A 20,976-nucleotide genomic window follows, 5' to 3' on the forward strand; every position below is an offset into this window, starting at 1 on the left:
AGTCTCTAACATTTCCAAAATCCATGATTCGCGTTATCTATAACTCGTATATCGTCTATGATAACCCATGAATGTTTTCATATACATAATCCACTAGCTATTAAGCCGGCCAAACTCAATACCAAGAATTATGCAATGCAAAACTAATGGCATTATCAATAGACTGTCATGTGCATAAAGCTCTAATTCTCATTATCGGAACAAGACTTACTACATGACAGATGTCCAGAGTATGCAATTGAAGCATAGTCTGTCAATTCCTCAAGCTCTACAAGAAAGACTGCTCTGATACCATAATGTAACACCCTAACTATCAAAATGATACGCTTCCGGCTGCGCCACTCTGATAGCTCGGGTATCACGACTACTCTTATAATATTTAATACTAAAATATGAGCATGTTTAAAATTTTAAACCGTATTTTTCAAAAACTTACATCCATACTTACATTGCAAATTGCAATACTCATAGAGAATACATGTAAATATATATACTCAAATATTTTTACAGGCATTACATAATTGAGTTCCTATCCCTCTTATAAGAACTTGTAAGGATAAAGGCGAGAGAAAAGTAACTACTACAATACATCATATAAACAGAAAACAGAATAAACTTTTCGTGACTTCTTCGTCCATATCTTGAAAAAGAAACACCTGTAGGGGAGTGAGAACATTGTCCTCAAAAGGGTTCTCACTATAGGGTCGCAGAATTATTATAATAGGATACGTGAAAATAAAAACTGTTTTTAAAGTACAGTGATTGTTACCCGCCTTATGTATCTTTTCAAAACCATAAATCCACATTCAAAATTCAAAATCCTTTTTAAAAGAGAAATCTATTAATTCTCCAAAAATTCAAACCTTTTTAAAAGAGTTTTTCCTAGACAGTATGAATGACCAAACTGTTCTAAGCATAGATTCATTAAGTCTATGCTGAACCAGTTTAGTTTTTCATACTTTACTAAACTAAAAACACAAACTGTTCACGGCCTTTGGCCCATGACATAATCAATCACGGCCATAGGCCCAAACATTTCAATCAACAGTCAATCCACGACAATCCAACTAATTTTCAATCACAAACACAAGTAAGAAGGTTCAAACACAATCAAGCAGTTATATCAAGTAGAGCAATTAGCAATTAGACATAATTATTCACGTAGGCAAACCAATTACAATATGCATATCCAGATAACATCATGTAGATTTATATGATGAATGACGGCCCTATAACTAATGAGTCTCATCTGTCGGTTATCAAGCCAATTCGACAAATCCAGTTTGCTAAACCCTTGGGGCAGCAACCCCCTCCCCATGTATCACATATCATCAACCAGGAAAGGGTTTCAAGCGCAGGAGCCTATTGTTCATCAGAGTCGGCGTCGGCATCTTCAATATCCATGGTTATAGCTCCAGCAATGAGGTCTCCAAACTACCTTCGTGGCAAACTGAGGTGGTAGTGGTCCTAATGGAGCTCATGTGCCATTTTAGGTAGCAGGTCGTGCAGCGTATCTGTCCTGGTAGCTTCTTTTCCGCTTCAGACAGCTTTCTATGCTGAAGGACGTTCTGGTGGAGGAGCCTCGTGTTGTAGAGCCCTTCCAATAGCCCAGAATCATAGAAGATTTAATGGGGTTTCAATGGCGGTCTCTTATCTCCGGCGACTTTTCAATCGGCGTCTCTCTGTGAGTCAGCAGCAACACGCATTACATCTTGAGTGCCTTCGTCTTTAATGAAGGATAGCTCTAAGTCTTGATTCTTAGGACTAGGGGGGAAGATTTCATTAGGAGGGAGATGGTTGTTGTTACTATTTTCGAATTGTTTTTTTTTTTTTGCGGGTGTTTTTTGGCTAATCATTTATCACAAAAAAAAAAAAGGAAATAGGTTGGTTATTCACGGGGTCAAGCAGGCGATTGATAATTGTTTGTCAATAATCCCCAACGAACACTTGGGATCGGTCGAATAGCGCAAACCAGAGGTTGGCCAATTTAGTTTATAGACGTTCTGTGCAATAATTAGTCGATCAATTGAATCGGTTGACAAACGATCTATCGATTAGTGAATTTTGTTTTGTTTTTCCCATTAGATGTGAACACAACATATTACTAGAAAAAAGGGATCTCCCAAAAGGCATACCAATAAAAAACTAAACGTGGTATGAGAGAGGTGAAATTAATAGAACTAGAAGAAGGGGAAAGAGCTTCGAATTCGATTAAGGATTTGAAGGAAGAATTGCCAATAGCTTTCCACATGACATCAGGGACTGCTCCGCAGTTATGGATTCCTGCTCGAAGATGAACATGTTGCGAGCTTTTCGCATTTTCCAGCTTAAAATTTCCCACTCCATAAAGGTTCGCTTGTTAAGATGATTGCTCTTGAAGAGCGATGTTGCACGAGACCAGCTTTGCCAGAAGGAGGTCGAGCCATTGCATATAACATTTCTAGGTACGGTGCTTCTTTTCCATGTCTCATTAGTCTTCACACATTCAAAGAGACAATGATTAATGGTTTCCTGGGCTGATTACAATGGCGGCAAATGGGGGAGATTGTTTGGATGCGGCGGTGGAGGTTTTTGGAGCACATGCAGCTTTTCATGGAGGCTCTTCCAAAGAAAGATTTTAATTTTTGGCTGCAGGGGAAGCTTCCACAAGTCTCTCCAGGTCTCTTTATGCTTCATCGAATTCGAGAAAACTCAATTGAAAGGTGCAAGAAAAGGTAAGCAATCTGGTAGCCTGAGCTCACTTTGTACTTCCTACTCTTTATTTTTGTCCAGTAGAGTTGATATTCTCAATTGGTTATGTTTATTGATAAAATCATCTATGCTACTACTGTTGAAAAGTGCTGCTGAATAAATTCCCGATTTTATGTGTTATCTGGCCTTATTAGATCTCTGATTCCGAGGTTAGGAGGAAAAAAAAGGCTGATTCGGGCCAAGCCACGGGTCTCGGAACAGGTTGATGGAGTCACCAGTACCAACATTTCAATACAAACCTTTTTCTAGTACTTTTCGACCTTCCAGCAAATTCTTTCAACCCTAAAAAGGTGCATTCCCTGATTCTGCATTTAAAACATTACTTTACCGATAATATTTTTTTTTTAGCATTCTGCTAATAAGGACTGAGATTGTGTTGATATTTTTCAGCATTGTTTAACTAGCTAGTAATGCTAGATTTTAAATTCTTATGTCTTTAAAACCTAGACCACCTTCAACCTTAAGTCTCGACATAAAATCCCTGTTTATTCAGGCCATTTTGCCCTTAGATGTACGAATACAACATTTTGTGTTATACATAAAAACGTATTTTCATTCACATCATACAATAACCATTCATAAATACATCATTTTTCTAAACATTTTTAGTTTCTAGCTATTTACTCCTAGACCATATATATCAATATATACTTCTCAATACAATAGATACAATTGTTTATGAATTGTCCATCAGAACATGAATGGCGTTGGAGAGAATGCTGGCATAATCGTGGGCATGGTGTTTCGTCTGCGAATTACACAAAATAACATTAGAACCGAGATTGAATTATGAGCCATATGCCAAGTTGCCAACATAAACCAAATTCAAACAGGGTAGAAGTGAACATACAAAATGTTCCAATTAATGTTCCAATTTTCCGCCCCAAATTCCACAATGCTAAACTTACAAGCAAACTAATCTAATCCTTTTACCCTGTGGCCTAACAATAACCCAATAGCTAGGTGGATCAAATACTCACGTAAACTATTCCTTCAGCTCCTAATTTTTCTTTAACGTATAAAATAAAATAAAATACTAAAAACGATGATTGGTGCTGACTTTTTTTTCCCAGTAATATATGATAATTGTTTTTTCCCTTTTTTTTTTCACTTCATAACTTTTTTTTTTAAAGAAAAAATACCCATTTATTTTTTCTTTTAAATTCAAGTTTTATGAATTACTGTTAAGAAGTAGTTAATTTTCCATTTCTTTTCAATCGTGTGGAACTGTAGATACATTTGTAAGACTCTTAAATGTTTGTATAAAGAAGAAATAACTTAAATTCAAACCTTCAATAATTTTGTTCAGTTACCCTTTTAGTCATAGTGATTGATGAATAATAGCAAATAATTAATTTAATAATATTTTTTCTCCACTTACCTGTAATCATAATCTCCATCGTCACTGTAATAACGCCGCTGAACCCTCACTGCCGGAGCCACAGCGGCGCCACCGCCACTCCTCCTCCTAACATCCCTTCCAGCCCCCGGCCCTCCCCTCTCGCGCGTAGCCGCCGCGCCGTCCTCGGAAATCGATCCTAGCGAGGGTCGCCAATCCGGCGCCCCTCGCTTTTTGCGGCGAAAATTCTGCGACGGCGGCGGAACCAACGGTTTCGTAGAGTAACCAGAATCCTCGGATCTAAGATTCGAAGTGCCGCAGCAATAAACAAAGTCCAACAAAAACCTCATTGAAAAAATTAAAAATAAAAATATATATAATCCAAGAAAAAGAAACAGGAAAAGGAACTAATAATGGTAGGTTCCTAATGCTATAGAATTTTTAGTGGAAAAAATTAAAAGAAAAAACAAAAACAGGTTCCTATTTATTCTGTTTAGCATATAGCTATGTATGACTATGTTTCTGTGTTGTGAGTTGTGACTTGTGAGCGACTGAATTTGGGACTTTATAACAGGCGCTTAATAATGAACATAACTGTCCGAGGGGATGAGATTCGTCGTTATCCGTTGCATGCTGAAAATTTACCCTTTGGTTATGGTGTTAATTACGGGTTGTGCCATTACTTTCAAGTGCCGGTACCATCTCGCGTCGTGGTAGTTACTGGTTAGTGGTTAGTGAGTGTTTTGGGTTTGTGTTGTGTTGAGCATTGAACTGGGCCCACTGTGGGGCTTCAATGTGGGGGCTTTTATGGGCCATGAGCCCACGTGCTGAGCGTGATTTTGATTTGCCAACACCTTCCCTAAAATATTTTTAGTTTTATATGTTAAATGAATAATTAAATAGTAATTATGATTACTTGTTGATAAGAAAAAAAGCTTTTTATATATACACGGTATTAGAAGAATCATTTAATTTTGTGTTAATATTAAAATCTATTCATGTATATTTAATACTACAAGATAAAGTTAGACAATTATTTTTTAAGTATTGACTTCAAAATAGTTTTTTTTACAAAAATATTATGTATATACTAAAATTAGTCACTAAAATCAGCCACTAATGTATTTATGTATAAATACATATATAATTTAATTTATTTTTAATATATATTTATATTTTAACATGTATTTTATGTTAATAACTGACTTTGATAATTAATTTTGGTGTACACGTGACATAACTCAATATTTTAATATTGTCTTTTGAAGATATTTAATCTTATGTGAGATGAGTAGATGTTATTCGCAAATAATTAATTTTTTATGAAGACTTATACAAAAAATTAAATTTTTTTATAAAATGAATAGTTAAAAATAATTAAATAATAATTTAATTAAATATATTAAATTATTTAATAGATTTTAATTATTCATTTTATATGAAAATATTTATATTTGAATTTTCATCGTACTAAAAAGACCCAAGAGTCATTAGCGAAAATTCGAAAAGACATTCCAACGTCTTCCTTCGGACTCAAAAATCAAATTTGAAACTTTTTCAATAAATTTCTTTATTTATTTTCACATTGCCATCTAAATAAAAGTTCATTCATTGTGTAATTCTTCTGGTTAAAGAAATGAGTGGATGATGATGATGGAATTAAACAAAGAATAATAATAATCCGTTAAGGCTATAGCAAATCGCCATTTGCCAAAGAGCCCTATCCTGAAATGTATAAAGAGATTGATTCCTGAAGCCGCCGTGGTCCGGTTTTGGGTCCCTTTATTTTGTATGTATATCCGATAATATGTTATTTTGGCTTTTTTGGCTTAAATATGTCACTGCTCTCCCCCCACAAGCCCCATAGGCCATAGCCTAGGCAGTAGGCATAGAATAATTTTAATGCTCATATGTTTTTCATTTTACAAATTCGAAAACTTAAGAAAATCATGAGATATTTTTGGAGATAAATTTTATGGATATTTATGATTGTGTATTTGTTGATTAAAAGTGGAAGTGAAAGTACCGATGAACAGCAGTGAGACATATATATAAAACAAGGGCAAGTCTTTGAACCTTGCCAATCTAATTAGAGTGGCTCCTTTTCCGTTTTGCTATGTTTTGATTAAGATGATAAATTTGATGATGACTGTCAAGATAATTTTTTGCTATTATATGAATAATTTGAAGATGTAAAAATAGAGTAAAGTACGATTTTAGTCTCTAAAATATAGGTCAAAAATTTTATCCGTCTCTAATTTTTTTCATTTGAATTCGTTTCTAAGGATCAACTAAGTTTTAAAATCGTTTTTTGAAGAAAAAGCTTTTTAAAGACGATTTTATTCTTGTGTGTCGTCATTTTATTTTCAGCTCCGTCATCCTCTCTCTATACACCATCTTGATCATCATCTCTTTATACATCTTTTTTTCCTGCTTCCACTTCCGATCAGACACTTTTCCAGCAATCACTTCATCGTAGGTCGACCACCTGAATACCGGCTTGTTCGAGTCGTTCGATGAAGGTATGGGGGATCTCTTGGCTCGTGAGGAACGGTTTTGTTGGTGTCCATCGAAACTTTGCCGCCGTTTTCATCAGTGTTTGTGTTGATGTCGTTTTCACAAGTGCTTGTAGGTTTTGTCACTAAAACCCTCGTTGAGAACCGGAAATCAACCATGCACACCATCTTTGTGGTAAAGTGTGATGTGCAGCAATGAAACCCTCATATTTGTCTTTCAACATCTCTACCACTCGTCTCTTCACCTTGTCTTTGCCCACCATTTCTGTCGTGGTTGTTGTCCCGCTTTTGTCCATCGTCTCCCTCATTCCTGGTAAGATATTTTGGCACTCTCAATTTTTATATTGAATTTGTTTCATGTTTCATGGATTTCATTAGTAACTTATCTCAATTTTTATCCTGTTATTAAGTGCTCGTTATTGTTTGATTGGATAATTTTACTAATTTCATGAATTTGTAATTGAGATTGTGAATCACTTTGTAAAAGAATTGTGAAATTTAAGATTGTAAGGCTTGGTTATGTAATTTTGTTTGGAATTCAACCATTATTGTTTCTGTGTTGGTTGAATGGGTGGAGTATGTAAGCAATCTGCTGCTCAACGGTGTTCACAATCACTAAGGAGTGCTTGATGCTTTTATTGGTGATCAGCGAGCGAGAGTATAACTATCTGAAGGACAAATTTAAAATCAAATTGAACCTTAGAGATGAATTTAAATGCAAGAAAAGGTCAGGGATAAATAAAATTTTTGGCCAAAATTGTACTTAATCCGTAACAATATGAGAGTGTTTGAGAAAAAAGTAGCGAGTGTTGATAACAGATAAAAAAATAATTAAGAGCTTAGTATATCTTTGATATGAGAACCCCAGCAGAGCAAGGTAAGTCAATCACTGGTCTCCTTCCCGCCGTCGTGACTCTTCCTTTGTCAGCTCTAGCTGCCATGTCCGCTTCATCGTTTGTCCCGGTCACCAGTCTCCTACCTCCGCTGTGTAGCTCCCATGCACGAAGGTAAAGTGGAAGGGGTCGTCCGAGTCTTCTCCTTCTGTCGTGCATGTCTGTGACGTCGTCGGCATTCTCCCCAGCCATCCGTCCCTGTGTCATTGTCGGCAGCCTTCTCCACTGGCCCTGTTGTGCGTTGCCGATCGCAAGTGACTCCCCTCTCTATCGTATGTTCCTCTCCCTTGTCCCAATTTAATTTTAGTGGTTGTTGATAAATTAATCTTGCATCAATTCAATCTTTGTGCCTTCTGAATTTTGGTTTGAACAACGTTGATCGATTAATTTTGCCCAAAATTTTCTTCCCCAATTTAACATTCGGATTTAATTTTTTCCCAATTTTTAAACCCATAAGTCTTGATATGTTTGTGTTTATTGCTTCAGCTCATTTAGCACATACTGCTTAACAGTTTCCCACGACAATTTCAAGACCTGGATTTTTGTAAATTTTCTAAGTTGTAAGATTTGAAATGATGTAAATAAATAAAAAAAACTGAAATTAACACATTTGTAATTTTACCTTCATCGAACTAAGCTGAAAAGTTGTAATTTATTGAAATTGGATAATTTTTAGGTTCCACTTTTGATATTCAGACTCATAAGAGGCTTCATTCTCTCTAATCTTATTACTTAATGATTCCAACTGATGCTCATATTCTTGTGCCTTCTCTTTTAGTTCTCCTTTAGCACCCTTGATTTCTACTTCCAACTGTGAGCATTGTAAATCATATGTTTTCTTCGTTGTTTCTAGATCTTTCGTCAATCTAGCAATATCTTGGTTACTATTTATCAATGCCTCTTCTAATTCTTACTTCTTTGTTGAAAGTTTTGCATTTTTCTTTTCTAGATCATTCACCAGCTTAGTAACATCTTGATTATCTATTTTCAATGTTTCTATTTCTTGTTTCAATGCTGAAATTTCTATGGTTTTATTCTCAAGATCTTTCATCAGTTTAGTAATATCTTGGTTACCATTTTTCAATGTTTCTTCTAATTCTCGAAGTAACGTTCTAAATTTGTCTTAACTTAAGCTTATTTATGTATTCTTTTTGTTTGCCTTGAAGCAGGTTCTCTGACGAGCGGATATCTCGGAGATTTGAAATAAATTATTTGAGGTGTGTTCCTGTACCTTCAAATATGACAGATATTTCATTTGTCAAGAACCAATAAGTCTTGCACAAAATCTTTTCAAGAACTTACTTAGTATTTATTTTTAATCTAAAAACCTATAAATTCATGGCAAACCATTTCGCAGATCTATTTGTTCTATTATTCAAGTTGTTTTGCCAACTTGAAACAGTAAAATTTAGGATTATTATGCACAAATCAAATTATTAATTTGAATTTCAACTAACATGCTTTTAAATTCCATTATATTATCTCATATTTTTCTTTTCTTCTGATAAAATTTTGGGACTCGACTTTTTGTCTTTTGGTAGTAGGTGTATATATAAATCTTGTCTATAGGGTAAAAAAAAGTAACTATTTTCTACTACTAGGATATAAAAATAAATTTTGCATTATTATTATTATTATTATTATTATTATTATTATTGTAATTGTAGTGATTGAAATTGGATGGGAAGAACATGGTATGTCGTTTTCAGAGAGAAGTGCATGAATCTTGTGTGAGCCCCTGAATCTTTTTATCAAGTACTAGGAAATGGGAATTCAATGTTTAATATAGAATTGTAGATATAACTTTTACGTATGCTTCATGGATAACGCAGTAAATTATTTTATTACTGGTACTAATTTCCAGAATCTTAGTTGATATTCACCTTAATAAATAGCAAGCTGCACAGCTATATAATCAACTAGATAGTTGTATATGTGAACTGTACTCTCACGTATATATACAATAATAATAATATTGTGGTTGGAGCACATATATAATAGTTAGCTTTTCCTACTTAGAGTTGCACCTTATTTAATATTATTTAATTAAAATGTACACATATAATTGATAATCAAACTTATATATATTTATAAGTTTGATGTGCATGTTAAAACTATTAAAAGGGCGTATATATGTTTTCTTTATTTGTGAGATATGATTACAATGATAGGTAATATAACTAATTTTCATCTCATAACTTGATAATCATTAGGGGAACCTCTACTTTTTTTTTTTTAATTAAACTAGTTCTTTTGGCTTTGTATCGTTGGATGATTGATGGAAACAACTTGCAGGTTTAGTCGATGACCAACAACTGATGGAGACATTAGTGTTGGTATAAGTGCTCCTGGTACTTCATCAACTAAAAGCTTTACTAAAATTTGATCAAAGCATCAACTAAAAGCTTTGATACAGCTAATAGAATTTTCTTAGCATAGTAGTTTTGTATCCAATATTTTTTGAGCAAATAATTACAAATAAATGTTTTTTCTAGTTAACGTTTTGGAATTATCTATGAGTTTAATAGTTTATTTAGTATTTTTTATGTTAATATTTCAAGTTTAATAAATATGATGTAAAGAAAATAGGTTATAATGAAGAAAAATAGTATAAACTATTGTAGTTGATCAAAATTTTTTTTCTAAACTTGTGTATGAAATTGCAACGATTCAAAACCGTCGCAATTTTTTTAAAAAAAATCCACATACCAAAATAACGGCGGTTTTGCAACTGTTGTAAAATTGTCAACTTAATTTGCTGCAATTGTACCAGCGGTTTATTAGAACCGTCGCAAAATCAAATCTTCACCTCCTAATAGATGACGCTTGTAGCACCGCGAGAATTTTGTTTCGCGACAGTTTAAAATCGCTGTAAATCTCTAAATAAACTGCCGTAAATGACTATTTCTGTTACAGTGAATGAAGGTCAAATCCCCAAAAATGTGAAATTAATACATAAAGAAAAGCAAAGAGTTAATCATCAACAACAATGGAAAGGAATGATAATTGAAAAGTGAAGGAAATTAAATCAAGTGGGTAGTTTGAAGAAAAACGATACTAGATTAAAGTACTCGATAGGTAAACATTATCAAAAATAACAAATTAGCTTTGATAATATAAAAAGGCTAATATGCTAATCAACTTCAATACAACGGGTAGGATGTGGACATTTAAAGGTAACAATAGACTTGTATGAATATGGCCTAATAAACAGTTTGAGTTAGCAATGAATACAATAATAACATTTGTGGTCAAAAGAATTACTCGTTGTTGCTCTACTGTATTTTGTTTTTAGTGTATTGTTTGTTAAATTAAGTTGTTTCTTTTGTTTGAAACCACCCTACGGAGGTTATATTATCTTTGATGACAATATGAAAAGAGATACATAGTGGTCATAAATTAGTTATATTTTTCTTTTTTTAGGTCGAATTTGTACGGAATAATCTAAAAAAATTCATATAAAAATAAAATTATAAACGATTTGAGAATTTAATTAATTATATTTAATAAAATATATCAAATCATCTAATAATATATAATATAATTTTCACATAGATATTTTTCATTAGAGTAATCACTTTAGATTAAACCATATTTACATTATGCTAAGGTCTCGCCTATCCTAACATCATTCTTAAAAGTGGCAAATCAAACCATATCTATTAAAAAACATTTAGCAAAATAATGAAAGTGCAAATCCTTCATGCATCTCAACTTGTTAGTAGTAATAAAGTCTACAAGTGGGTGCATAAATAAATCTCCACGAGGTGCACTTTGTTGTCATGGCCTCAAACAAACAGCAAATAATAACTATAATAAAAATCTCTCTGTTTTTATTCTCTTGTCCATTAATTAAAACTGCTCAATTACAAAGATAGCTAGGTCAGTGTGTGTTCCTCGCAGCCCCGTTGACCCTAAAAAAATGTATATCTAATTAATAATGTCTAATTCTCAATTACAAAGCTTTGTTCACCTACAATTGTTTAATAAGCAAGTCATTTTCTCTTCGATCTTAATCTAAATCTATACAAGACTCAAAATTATATTACTAGACAATTGGCATCACTAATTAGTTGTTATGTTATTATTAACATGCTTAATTCAAATAGAAGCATTATTATTGGATCGGATATAGATTAAAAAATTGAGAACCAGCTTTTTTTTTTTAATTAATATTTTTTCTTCAAAATTATTTTTCACTTCAATTTTTTTTTTTCGTTCACTACTTTATTAGTTGAAATATGTTGATTCGCTAACAAAATCAACTAATAAATCAATATTGGAGCGGGTTGTGACTTTTGATAAAATTAAATCTGGTCATATATATGGGACCAGTGTTGCAAAAATAAGCTTGAATTTCATTAATGCTGTTATAGGGAAGTGCTTCCTTACTGTGTGTGTTGACACTTGACAATAACAATACGAAGATATAGTATTTTTGTCTTCCAAAAAAGGTATACAATATTAGTAAGAGCAAAGGTGGCATAACTAGAAAGACCTACATAATCAGAATATTTGACAAAAAGATTATTTATAAAAGCTAACTTATATATGATACGAAATCTTATTTTAAGGGGAAAAAAAGGTTTATCTAACATAAGTATTGTTTCCTTTTCCTTTTTCTTGGAAAAGTATACTCAAACTAATTTAATTACTTAATACATTTTATTCTAAAATTGAATCAATAATTCTATTTGAAAATATTGTATGTCTATACCACCAGCTCATCATTAAAGTAACGTTTCTTAATAAATAGGAGTGCAGTATTTTTTATTAATTAAACAAAATTTAATTTTTATTCATTATATTATATTAATAATTTAAATTTAAAATTAAAGATTTATAATTTATAATTTAGAGTTATTGTGTTATATTTTATTTTTTAATAACAAATTAATTTTTTAAAAATAATGCACTCCTTATTATCTTCCAAGCCTATTAACATTCGGCATCTATACCACTATGCTCATCAACTCAATATATATATAATCCAAATGACGTGACGTGAATAATTGCTGAAGGCAAGATCAAATCTCTGAAAAAACCACTTGCTATTTAATATCCGTGGCATATCTCTCTCAACTAAAATATAATCTATTAAAAAATTTCAGCCAATAATAAAATTCTTATTCAAGATACCATTCTGTAATGCTTTTGTTTGGTAATTGAAAAGAGAAAATGATATTACGGACACAAAACTTTAATGGAAAATTGACCTAACCTTTTATATGCGTCAATAATTCAATGACCATCTATCAGGGACTCATGTTTTATTTTGCTGAATTATTATAAAAGCCAAAGAGGATGTGGAAGTTCTTTTAGCAAAAAATGATAACCAGCCAATCTTGGAGAATATCAAGAAATGGTTAAGATTTGGCTTATTAGTTTGCTTAAAATAATAAATTTTTTTATTTGTTTTATATAAAAATTAGCTATTAGAATACAGTATCATAAGTTTTAACATAATATCTAAATATTTTTGTCCTCCATAAAAAAATCAGTTATGCTGCCTTATCCTAAGCCCTCTCATGAAACAATCGTTTTTTGTTTAATAAAAGAAACTTTTCATTTAAGAAAATAATCAAAGGACACTTGTATATTCCAGAAAAAATTTTAGATCTAAAATTAAACAATAAAATAGATAAATTCTAAATTAAACTATGATATGAAAGAAGATACAAAGTTCAATAAAAAACTTATACATGAAAAACAGATATAATCTCTTTTATTTTTAAATTTACATAAAATATTACAACACAGAAACATATCCCTTTTTTTGTCAAAATTGGTCTAAATATTGTCTAAAATTGTAAATATTTCTATAAATAAAAGATTTTCGTTGTATTTTCATCTCATACCTGCAAAAATATATCCAAAACGCACATAAAGAAGACTAATACACCACCAAAAAAAGAGAAAAATATCACAAAAAATTATTCAATTTATATCTGAATCTCAAATCTAAATTTCTAAAAAGAAAGTAAAAAATCAACAAAATTAGAAAAAACAACAAACTAAAGAAAGGGAAGAGAGAAAAAGGGGATAAAAGAAGAAAAGAAAGAAAAAAGCGAGGGCGTGGAGGTGTGGACGGCCAAGAGAGTGACGGTGGGAAAAAAATAACTAGAAAAAAGCAAGAAAAAGAATGAGACTAAGGGGAAAAGAAAAAAAAAGAAGAAAAAAAAAAGAGAAAAAAGATAAAAGAAATTAAGAATAGAGAAAAATTAAATTTTTATATTTTAATTTTTTTTAATTAAATTTTTATATTAATTTTAATTTTATAATTAAAAAATATTCATTAACTACAAGAAGGCAAAGTGTGTCTTCAACAACGACAAACACAAACAAAAAGATAAGCATGAAGTAGGGAAGAAGGGAGGGAGGCATGTTTTGTCCAAGATTGAGCGTGAAGCAGAGAAGAATGGATGGATCGGAGGGAGGGATTTTTGGCCTTTTTGGGTATGAAAAGGAGATTAACCATTAGGAATTTAGCCTTTTAACTGTGAATCTTGATTAATTTGGAGAAGAATATTTTGTCAATATAAATATTTTTTGGATCCACAAGAATTTAATTATAAAATTAAAATTAATATAAGAATTATTATAAATTTATTAGTAAAATTATAGAGACTAATAAAATAATTAAAATTAAGTTCTATGATATATAATATTCTTTTATTATTATTTTGAATTCTTGAGTCTTCATGAGTGTATTTTATTTGAATTATTCCTTTTAGTTTAATTATTGTGAGCCATTTTAAATTTATTTGTTATTGATGTAAGAAAATTTTCACTATGAAGAAAATAAGAAGTCAATAAATTAAAATAAGAGAAAAAAAAAAGATTCTTTCCCCACACAAAAAAAGAAAAAGTGAAGTGTTGTGTTTCCCACCTGTACTGGCTGCTGGGGCATGGCAGACTGGTAGTAAGTAGCACATTCATAAATAAATGATAACCCAATATCGACCACAATATATCATATGGTATATGTCAGTAGCAAATTTTGCAATCCAGAAAACTCTATTGTTTCCTAGTGTTATGGAAGAAAATTGGCAACTCTGGGCCCAACAGGCCCACACAGAAATAGCAGGCGAAATTGTGTCTTATTCTTAGAAGCTGCTGAGAAACGAAACCGCATTCAATTTCATGGCTTAATGTCATTCTTCGTTAGGCTCCACTTCACCACATAATAACGACCAAATATGGTGACAAAGCACTCGAGTGGAAAAATATCCAGTGTTTCGTAGCTCTCACTAACTTGAATCTTCTCTCTTGAGTTTGCCTTCGCAGTAGGGTATTGGTCTCAAACCATTGGTACATTCCGGAATTGATTTCATAGGCCTTTCTTCATTTTGGTCCATTTGTGCATTTAGTATTAATTGTTGGTGGATACTACCATGAAGATTTTACTATTGTCTTTATATGAAGATGCTTCTTTTTTATCATTAGATGATGAAATGTATGGTTTGATTTTGATGTGTTACAAAAGTGTTATTTTTTTTAAAGTGTGGCTAAACAAACAAAATACACTTTTAACACAAGAATCTTCATAAAAAGATGTTTTTAGCATCTTCATTTGAGTAGTTGCCTTAATTGTTTACGTCTGTCCCTTGTCCCTTGTCACTTGTCACTTGTCATTGTATGGAATTGCATCTATGTGTGAATCCTCAAGAATCAACTATAACAAAGCATTAACCAAGTTGAATTGGTCTAGTAGTTAGCTCACTATTCCGCTTAAATAAGTGTTGAAGGTTCAAATCCTGCCTTATACATGCGACAAACCTTTAAATGGAGTTAAAAAAAACTATAACAAAGCATTATTCTATTGGATGAGTCGATTACATGAATCAAATAAAATCATAATATTTCGATTTGATCTTGTTTAATCCGTATATACTTAAATTTACCAAATACTAAAAAACAAGAGTAAAATCTTTATAATACAAATCAAAGATAAATATATGTAGGGGTGTGCATGGGTCGGGTGAAATTGGGTTTGATGTGATCTAGACCCGACTCGAAATATATACTGGGTCTATTTATTTGACCTAAATCCGACTCTAAACTCGATGAAATCTATACATTTTCGAACCACGATTATAGCGGATAAATACCGGGTAAAACCGGGCCGTTAACATTACATTACCTTGATACCTTCTTATAAACTAGTATGTAAAAATATCCAAATTTTCAAGACTCCAACCATTATTTGACATGGTAAAATTTATTTAAAAAAATATAACAAGAACCAACTCTTCTCTAAAATTAAAGCATAACCATAATCAATACTAATATTGTCTAATAACACCAAATATTTAAATCAATACAAATAACACAATATTATGTATTAATTAGTCTAAAATCTTATGCATTTTAAATATAAAATATTAACTTATAGTCTTATACTAACTAATAACACAAAATATTAAGGTTTAGAATACTTAAATTTCACATAAGAATAGCCATTATCCATTACTAATAACACAAAATATTAATTGTATATGATAACTGAGGCATCGGGTCGATTTTGGATGACCCGATCTGAAATAATGACCAGGTCTATTTTTTAGATCCGATGAAATCACACCAAATTAATTCCTAAAGTGTTCGAGATCGGACTGGGTCTTCGGGTCGGGCTGGACCATGCCCACCCCTAAATATATGTTTGGTGGAAAAAGATTCTCTAAAGTGAGAATATTAGTAAAGTAGTAAAGTGATATTTTAATCATTTTTAAATTTGTAACATTAATTATTTGTAAGTTTTACTCTCTTAATTTAAAAGTGATTACTGATATATTTTTTTTTTAAGTGACAATATAATTTTAGAGATGGATCCTTATTTGTTATACACGTTAGGCTATCTAGCTAGTAGATAATATTAAGGTAATGAAAAATAATTAAGGATACACATAACCGATTCAAGCTAAATTAATTAAATCTGGACTCGATTTAAATATTTTATTAGATTCTGTTGGAGTTGAAATGAGCCACACAGGTCAAAGGAAAGAGGAAATTAGCTTTCATAAGGGGTAATTCTGATCGAAACTTCGAACTAGAGCACAAGAAGATAGGACATCCTGAATAAAAGTTAAAGTGATCTCAGAAGGTATAGAATGATTTTGACCCGCAAATAAGATCGAAAGAGGTTTTTGAGTACTTTTCTTGAGAATTCGTCGACTCATTAGATTTAGATTTGGAAATTTAGTCACAATTTAATTAATGAATCTAATGGAAGATATAGTATAATATGTACGTACTTAAAATACAAGCGATCGTCTCTCAAAATATGGGATAAGATTGACATTAAAAAAAAAATAACTGCTTCTAAAACGTGAGTTAATTGCCTTGTAGGTTCAGAATGCGGAGAAACTACCTTGATCCCCCAAGAAGATCCAGATCGTGGGGAAGAACTACTTGCTGCCCAAGAAGAGCATGAACGTGAGATAGATAAACTTGAACCCAAGACAATACTCACTTATAAATAGAGGATGGAAACAATGAAATAAAAAGGGTTTTCATTGTGCAACTCTCGTATGCACTGAAACTCTATCTGGAGAACTAATTTTCAGTGACACTAACGCAATTACGCAAGGAAGAACAATGAGGTGATGAGAGTATTAGGAGTTTTTTATTTTCTTTGTTCATGTTTATCTTTCAGTCTTGCTTTCAATTCTTTAAATATTATTCCTTATTTCACTATTTTTTCAGTATTTACTTATTTCTTTCCAGTTTTAACTTCATTTCGAGTTAATATTTCAGTTTGATCGTGTTTTTATTCCAACACTTGAGAAATTTTACTTATAAGATTGTGCCAACAAAGTTATTCATTCTATGCAATGTTTCGACACACTGAGTCGAAAAGTCTGAGCCAAACTTTATTAAAGGAGTCGCATCTACTCCACAAATTAAAATAATTTAATACAAGTTTGGTCGATACACGGTTGAGATCAAACCAAAATTTAAGCTAAATGGATTTATTAAAACCAATGTCTTATTTATAGCATGTGTATAATGAGTTAATTTTGGAATTCACCAAGAATAAAATTCTTAATTTTTCAAATCTAAAGCTCTAATACCATGTCATGATACCACTCATCATAGAGATTTAAGCTAATGAAAAGAAGTAACACTAATAGTTATATCTCTAATACTCCATAAATCTCCATTGTACGCATTGTACAAATATTCTATTGATTTCCCATACTTTTCTTATTTTAAAACACCAAATTTATTCTTAAATTAATCCAAATAAACCAGATTAAATTAGATCGATTATTCATACATATTTAAGTGTATATAATTTTAAAAATTTTATATAATAAATTAATAAATCTAACCTTTGAAGATTGAGTTTAATAAATATTATATAATAGTTATATAAAAATAAATTATTTTAAAATAAAAATAATATCATATAATATAAATAAATATTAATTAAAGTATAAAAATAAATCATATTTTATTATTAATTTCAATGCAAAGCATATATTTTAATTATAAAATATGATTTTAATTGGATCAAATTTACTCGCAACATAATCCCAAAAAATATTCTTTATGTCCGAATCAAATTTTAGACCAAATCAAATCTGGAACCAAAGATTGAGGCCGCATACCTTTATTAATTAACGGAAATATTTGGTAGCCAAAGAAAATCAGTCAAAAACAGCTATAATTTATCTTATTTAGTATTCATTAATTGTAAAGTAAGTTCCAGTTGTTTTTTTTTTCTACCTAACATTACCTACTAATTAAAATGTTACCCGTAAGGTAAACGTCATTTTGTTATTCAAAATACATTTGAAAATGTGATGCATTTAGATACAAATTGTGGCAAATACGATAGGAATAATGCTATTTGACCAAGTCATTTTAGTAACTAAGTTCAATTAAATTGGTTTAATAATTTAAAAATTGATAACTAAAGTATTAGTCGAAAAAAAGAAGGAGAAGAGTTATAAGAAGAAAAAAATGGTTAGAATTGGTTACAAAAATAACTTATTCTCTTAATAATTCTCATACACTAATCAATTTGAATAGGTTCATAAATAATTTTTTTAACTTTTAATTTTTAAAAAGCTATAACATTAATGTTTGGTACAATATTTAAAATGCTTATGAAAAAGTTAAAAATAATAATTTTTTTTATAATAAAATTTTTTTTATCATTATCCTTTTAAAATAAGTATTTTTGTTTAAAAAAACAAATAAACTTATTTTTCAAAAGAATTTAATTAAGTTATTTGACTAAATAAAAAACAAAAGTGAGTATTAATGAAGAAGATCTAATACAGATTATGCAAGAAATTTCAACAGAAAATTTTCACACGAAAGATTCCATCTACCATGTTGTTGTTGTTATGTTGTATTTTCTGTGTTAAATCAAGGGCTCATGACAACTTCACGTAGCCGTTTCACTCAAGCACAAAATTAAGAAAATGACTCGTGGAATGGCGGGTTCAAAGTATGCAGCTAGATATGAAAGCAACAACGATAGTGCTGGCACATTGCTAAATGGAAAGGGAGCGTTCAATCATCACTTAATCCAAGTAATGTACTTGCCTCATAAATATTTGATGTGTCTAGCATTGAATTTGATTTATGTGCTGGCACCCTAAGTTTTTGCTTTTTGTCTTGTGCTAACCATTTCTTGGTAGCTACTACTACTCTCACAATGACTTTTGCATAAAACGCTGGAACTTCTAGTATTCATGTATTTTCTATACATCATCGCATATTTTTAAAACAATTTTGAAAAAAGCCCGTCAAAATTTAATTTTTAAAGTTTTTTCTGAATACATCTTTCTATATTTAGTATAGTTTGTTTGTCAAACTTAAATAATCTCTGAATAGTAATTTACTCCTACTTTTGTTAACGAATAGATTGTACAACTTTTCACATGTAGATCTCACCACATCTTCTGAATAAAAATAAGTAAATTGATACAATATATTATATAATATATGAAATAAAATTAAATATAAATCACACATCTCTTGTTAGATTAGGGGTGGTAATTGATAGAATAGAATTTGGATCCAACCCTAACCCTACCCATTTTTAATCTGCGGGTATTCGATTCTATCCGCGGATTACAAAAAAGATGCAACATTATTATATAATTTGATAATAATTTAAACGGGCCTGCTACACATACAAGCCTACAAGCAAACAAGTTGGCCCAGTCCAAACACGAATCACGCGCATGAAGAGAGATAAGATGGCGCGTCAAAATCACGCGCTCAACATTCGAACAGTTACGTATGGCAGACTCTTCCACTTCTTCCACTTCTTCCATTTCTCAAGGCACTTTCAAAACAACGAAACCCTTTCATTTTCGAGCGAAAATCAAGTTTCAAAATATAGAAATCGTAGTTCGAAAATTACATCAAAACACCATCAACCTCTCTGTGAAGAATCTGAAGAAAAAACAAACCAAGAATACTCAACGTAAGTCCATTAAAATACTGTATATTTTACTTTTCTTCTACGTCGTTCTTCTAGGGTTTACTATTACTCTTGCTTCTTTGTTAAACGTCGTTCTTCTAAGTTATACGTCGTTCTTCTAAGTTCTACATCGTTCTACATTGTTATTCTAAGTTCTCCTGCTATTTTTGTTGATTTTTGGGGGTTTATTCCGTAGATTCGGGGGTGTAAACTGCTTAACCTTGTAATGTGGCTTTATATTGAAGCATGGTTGAATGATATCTGTCTGATATCTATATGGATGTATCTGAATAATATCTATGGGTGTATCTCACTGTAATCAATGGGTGTATCTTCTTTGACATCTTTGGGTGTATCTGAATAATATCTATGGGTGTATCTCACTGTTGTCAATGGATGTATCTTGCGAATATCTTTGGGTGTATCTGACTCATATATATGGGTGTATCTTACTGTTATCAATGAATGTATCTTATTGTTATCAATGGGTGTATCTGAGTCATATATATATGGGTGTATATTACTGATATCTTTGGGTGTATTTTTAGTTTCAGAGAAAATGGCAGCAAGAAACCAAACTAAAGACCTGAAATGTGCCACACATCTCCTGAATGATAAGTTCAGAAACATGACTGAGGAGAAGAAGGCGATTGTGAGGGATCTTGGATTCGGTGGGTTGATGCACATCCCACCACTGAGGGTGGATCACCAACTCTTAAGGGAACTGGCAAACAACTTCAAACTTGGGGAGAACAAACTGAAGACAGGATATGGTTCTTTCTATATAACCCCAAAAAAAATAGGTGATGCGCTTGGCATCAATGCAACAGGTAATTAGCTCAAAATTATAGATGTATATTAGGTTGTTGCTTGGGTGTATATTAACCTGATGCTTGGGTGTATTTGAACCGACTTGGATGCTTTGTTGTCTTCCTTTTTGTAGGAGATCTATTTCCTGAGAAAGTTGACTATAAGAAACTTTCTGATGATGACAAAATAATTTATAGAAGATTCCAGGGTAAGACCCTCAAA

The 20,976-nt window shown here is 31.4% G+C and overlaps 1 protein-coding gene and 1 long non-coding RNA gene across 3 annotated transcripts; one reads left to right on the forward strand and one right to left on the reverse strand.

The window, feature by feature from the left end:
- Positions 1-1,877: 1,877 nt before the first annotated feature.
- LOC130943279 (uncharacterized) lies at positions 1,878-9,851 on the forward strand. 2 transcript variants are annotated; one of them, XR_009071771.1, is made up of 4 exons: positions 1,878-2,714; positions 2,886-3,041; positions 8,669-8,716; positions 9,795-9,851. It is a non-coding gene; the product is annotated as an uncharacterized LOC130943279 (long non-coding RNA). The 2 variants fall into 2 exon arrangements; XR_009071772.1 differs by lacking the exons at positions 8,669-8,716; positions 9,795-9,851 and adding an exon at positions 4,665-4,945.
- LOC130943278 (uncharacterized) lies at positions 3,217-4,647 on the reverse strand. Its single transcript, XM_057871070.1, has 2 exons — positions 4,133-4,647; positions 3,217-3,499 (listed from the first exon to the last, which is right to left on the reverse strand). Exons 1-2 carry the CDS (start codon positions 4,438-4,440, stop codon positions 3,442-3,444), a joined length of 366 nt encoding a protein of 121 aa, XP_057727053.1. The 5' UTR covers positions 4,441-4,647; the 3' UTR covers positions 3,217-3,441.
- Positions 9,852-20,976: the final 11,125 nt, after the last annotated feature.

The sequence above is a fragment of the Arachis stenosperma genome, chromosome 8 (genome assembly GCF_014773155.1).
Source record: "Arachis stenosperma cultivar V10309 chromosome 8, arast.V10309.gnm1.PFL2, whole genome shotgun sequence".
NCBI classification, from domain to species: Eukaryota; Viridiplantae; Streptophyta; class Magnoliopsida; order Fabales; family Fabaceae; genus Arachis; species Arachis stenosperma.

Bases quoted from the DNA above. Each gene is read 5' to 3' on its own strand.
- LOC130943278 (XM_057871070.1), bottom strand. From the start codon at position 4,440: ATGAGGTTTTTGTTGGACTTTGTTTATTGCTGCGGCACTTCGAATCTT. The intron at 3,500-4,132 runs GTAAGTGGAGAA...TGTAATTCGCAG, and splicing joins GATGGAGATTATGATTACAG to ACGAAACACCATGCCCACGA.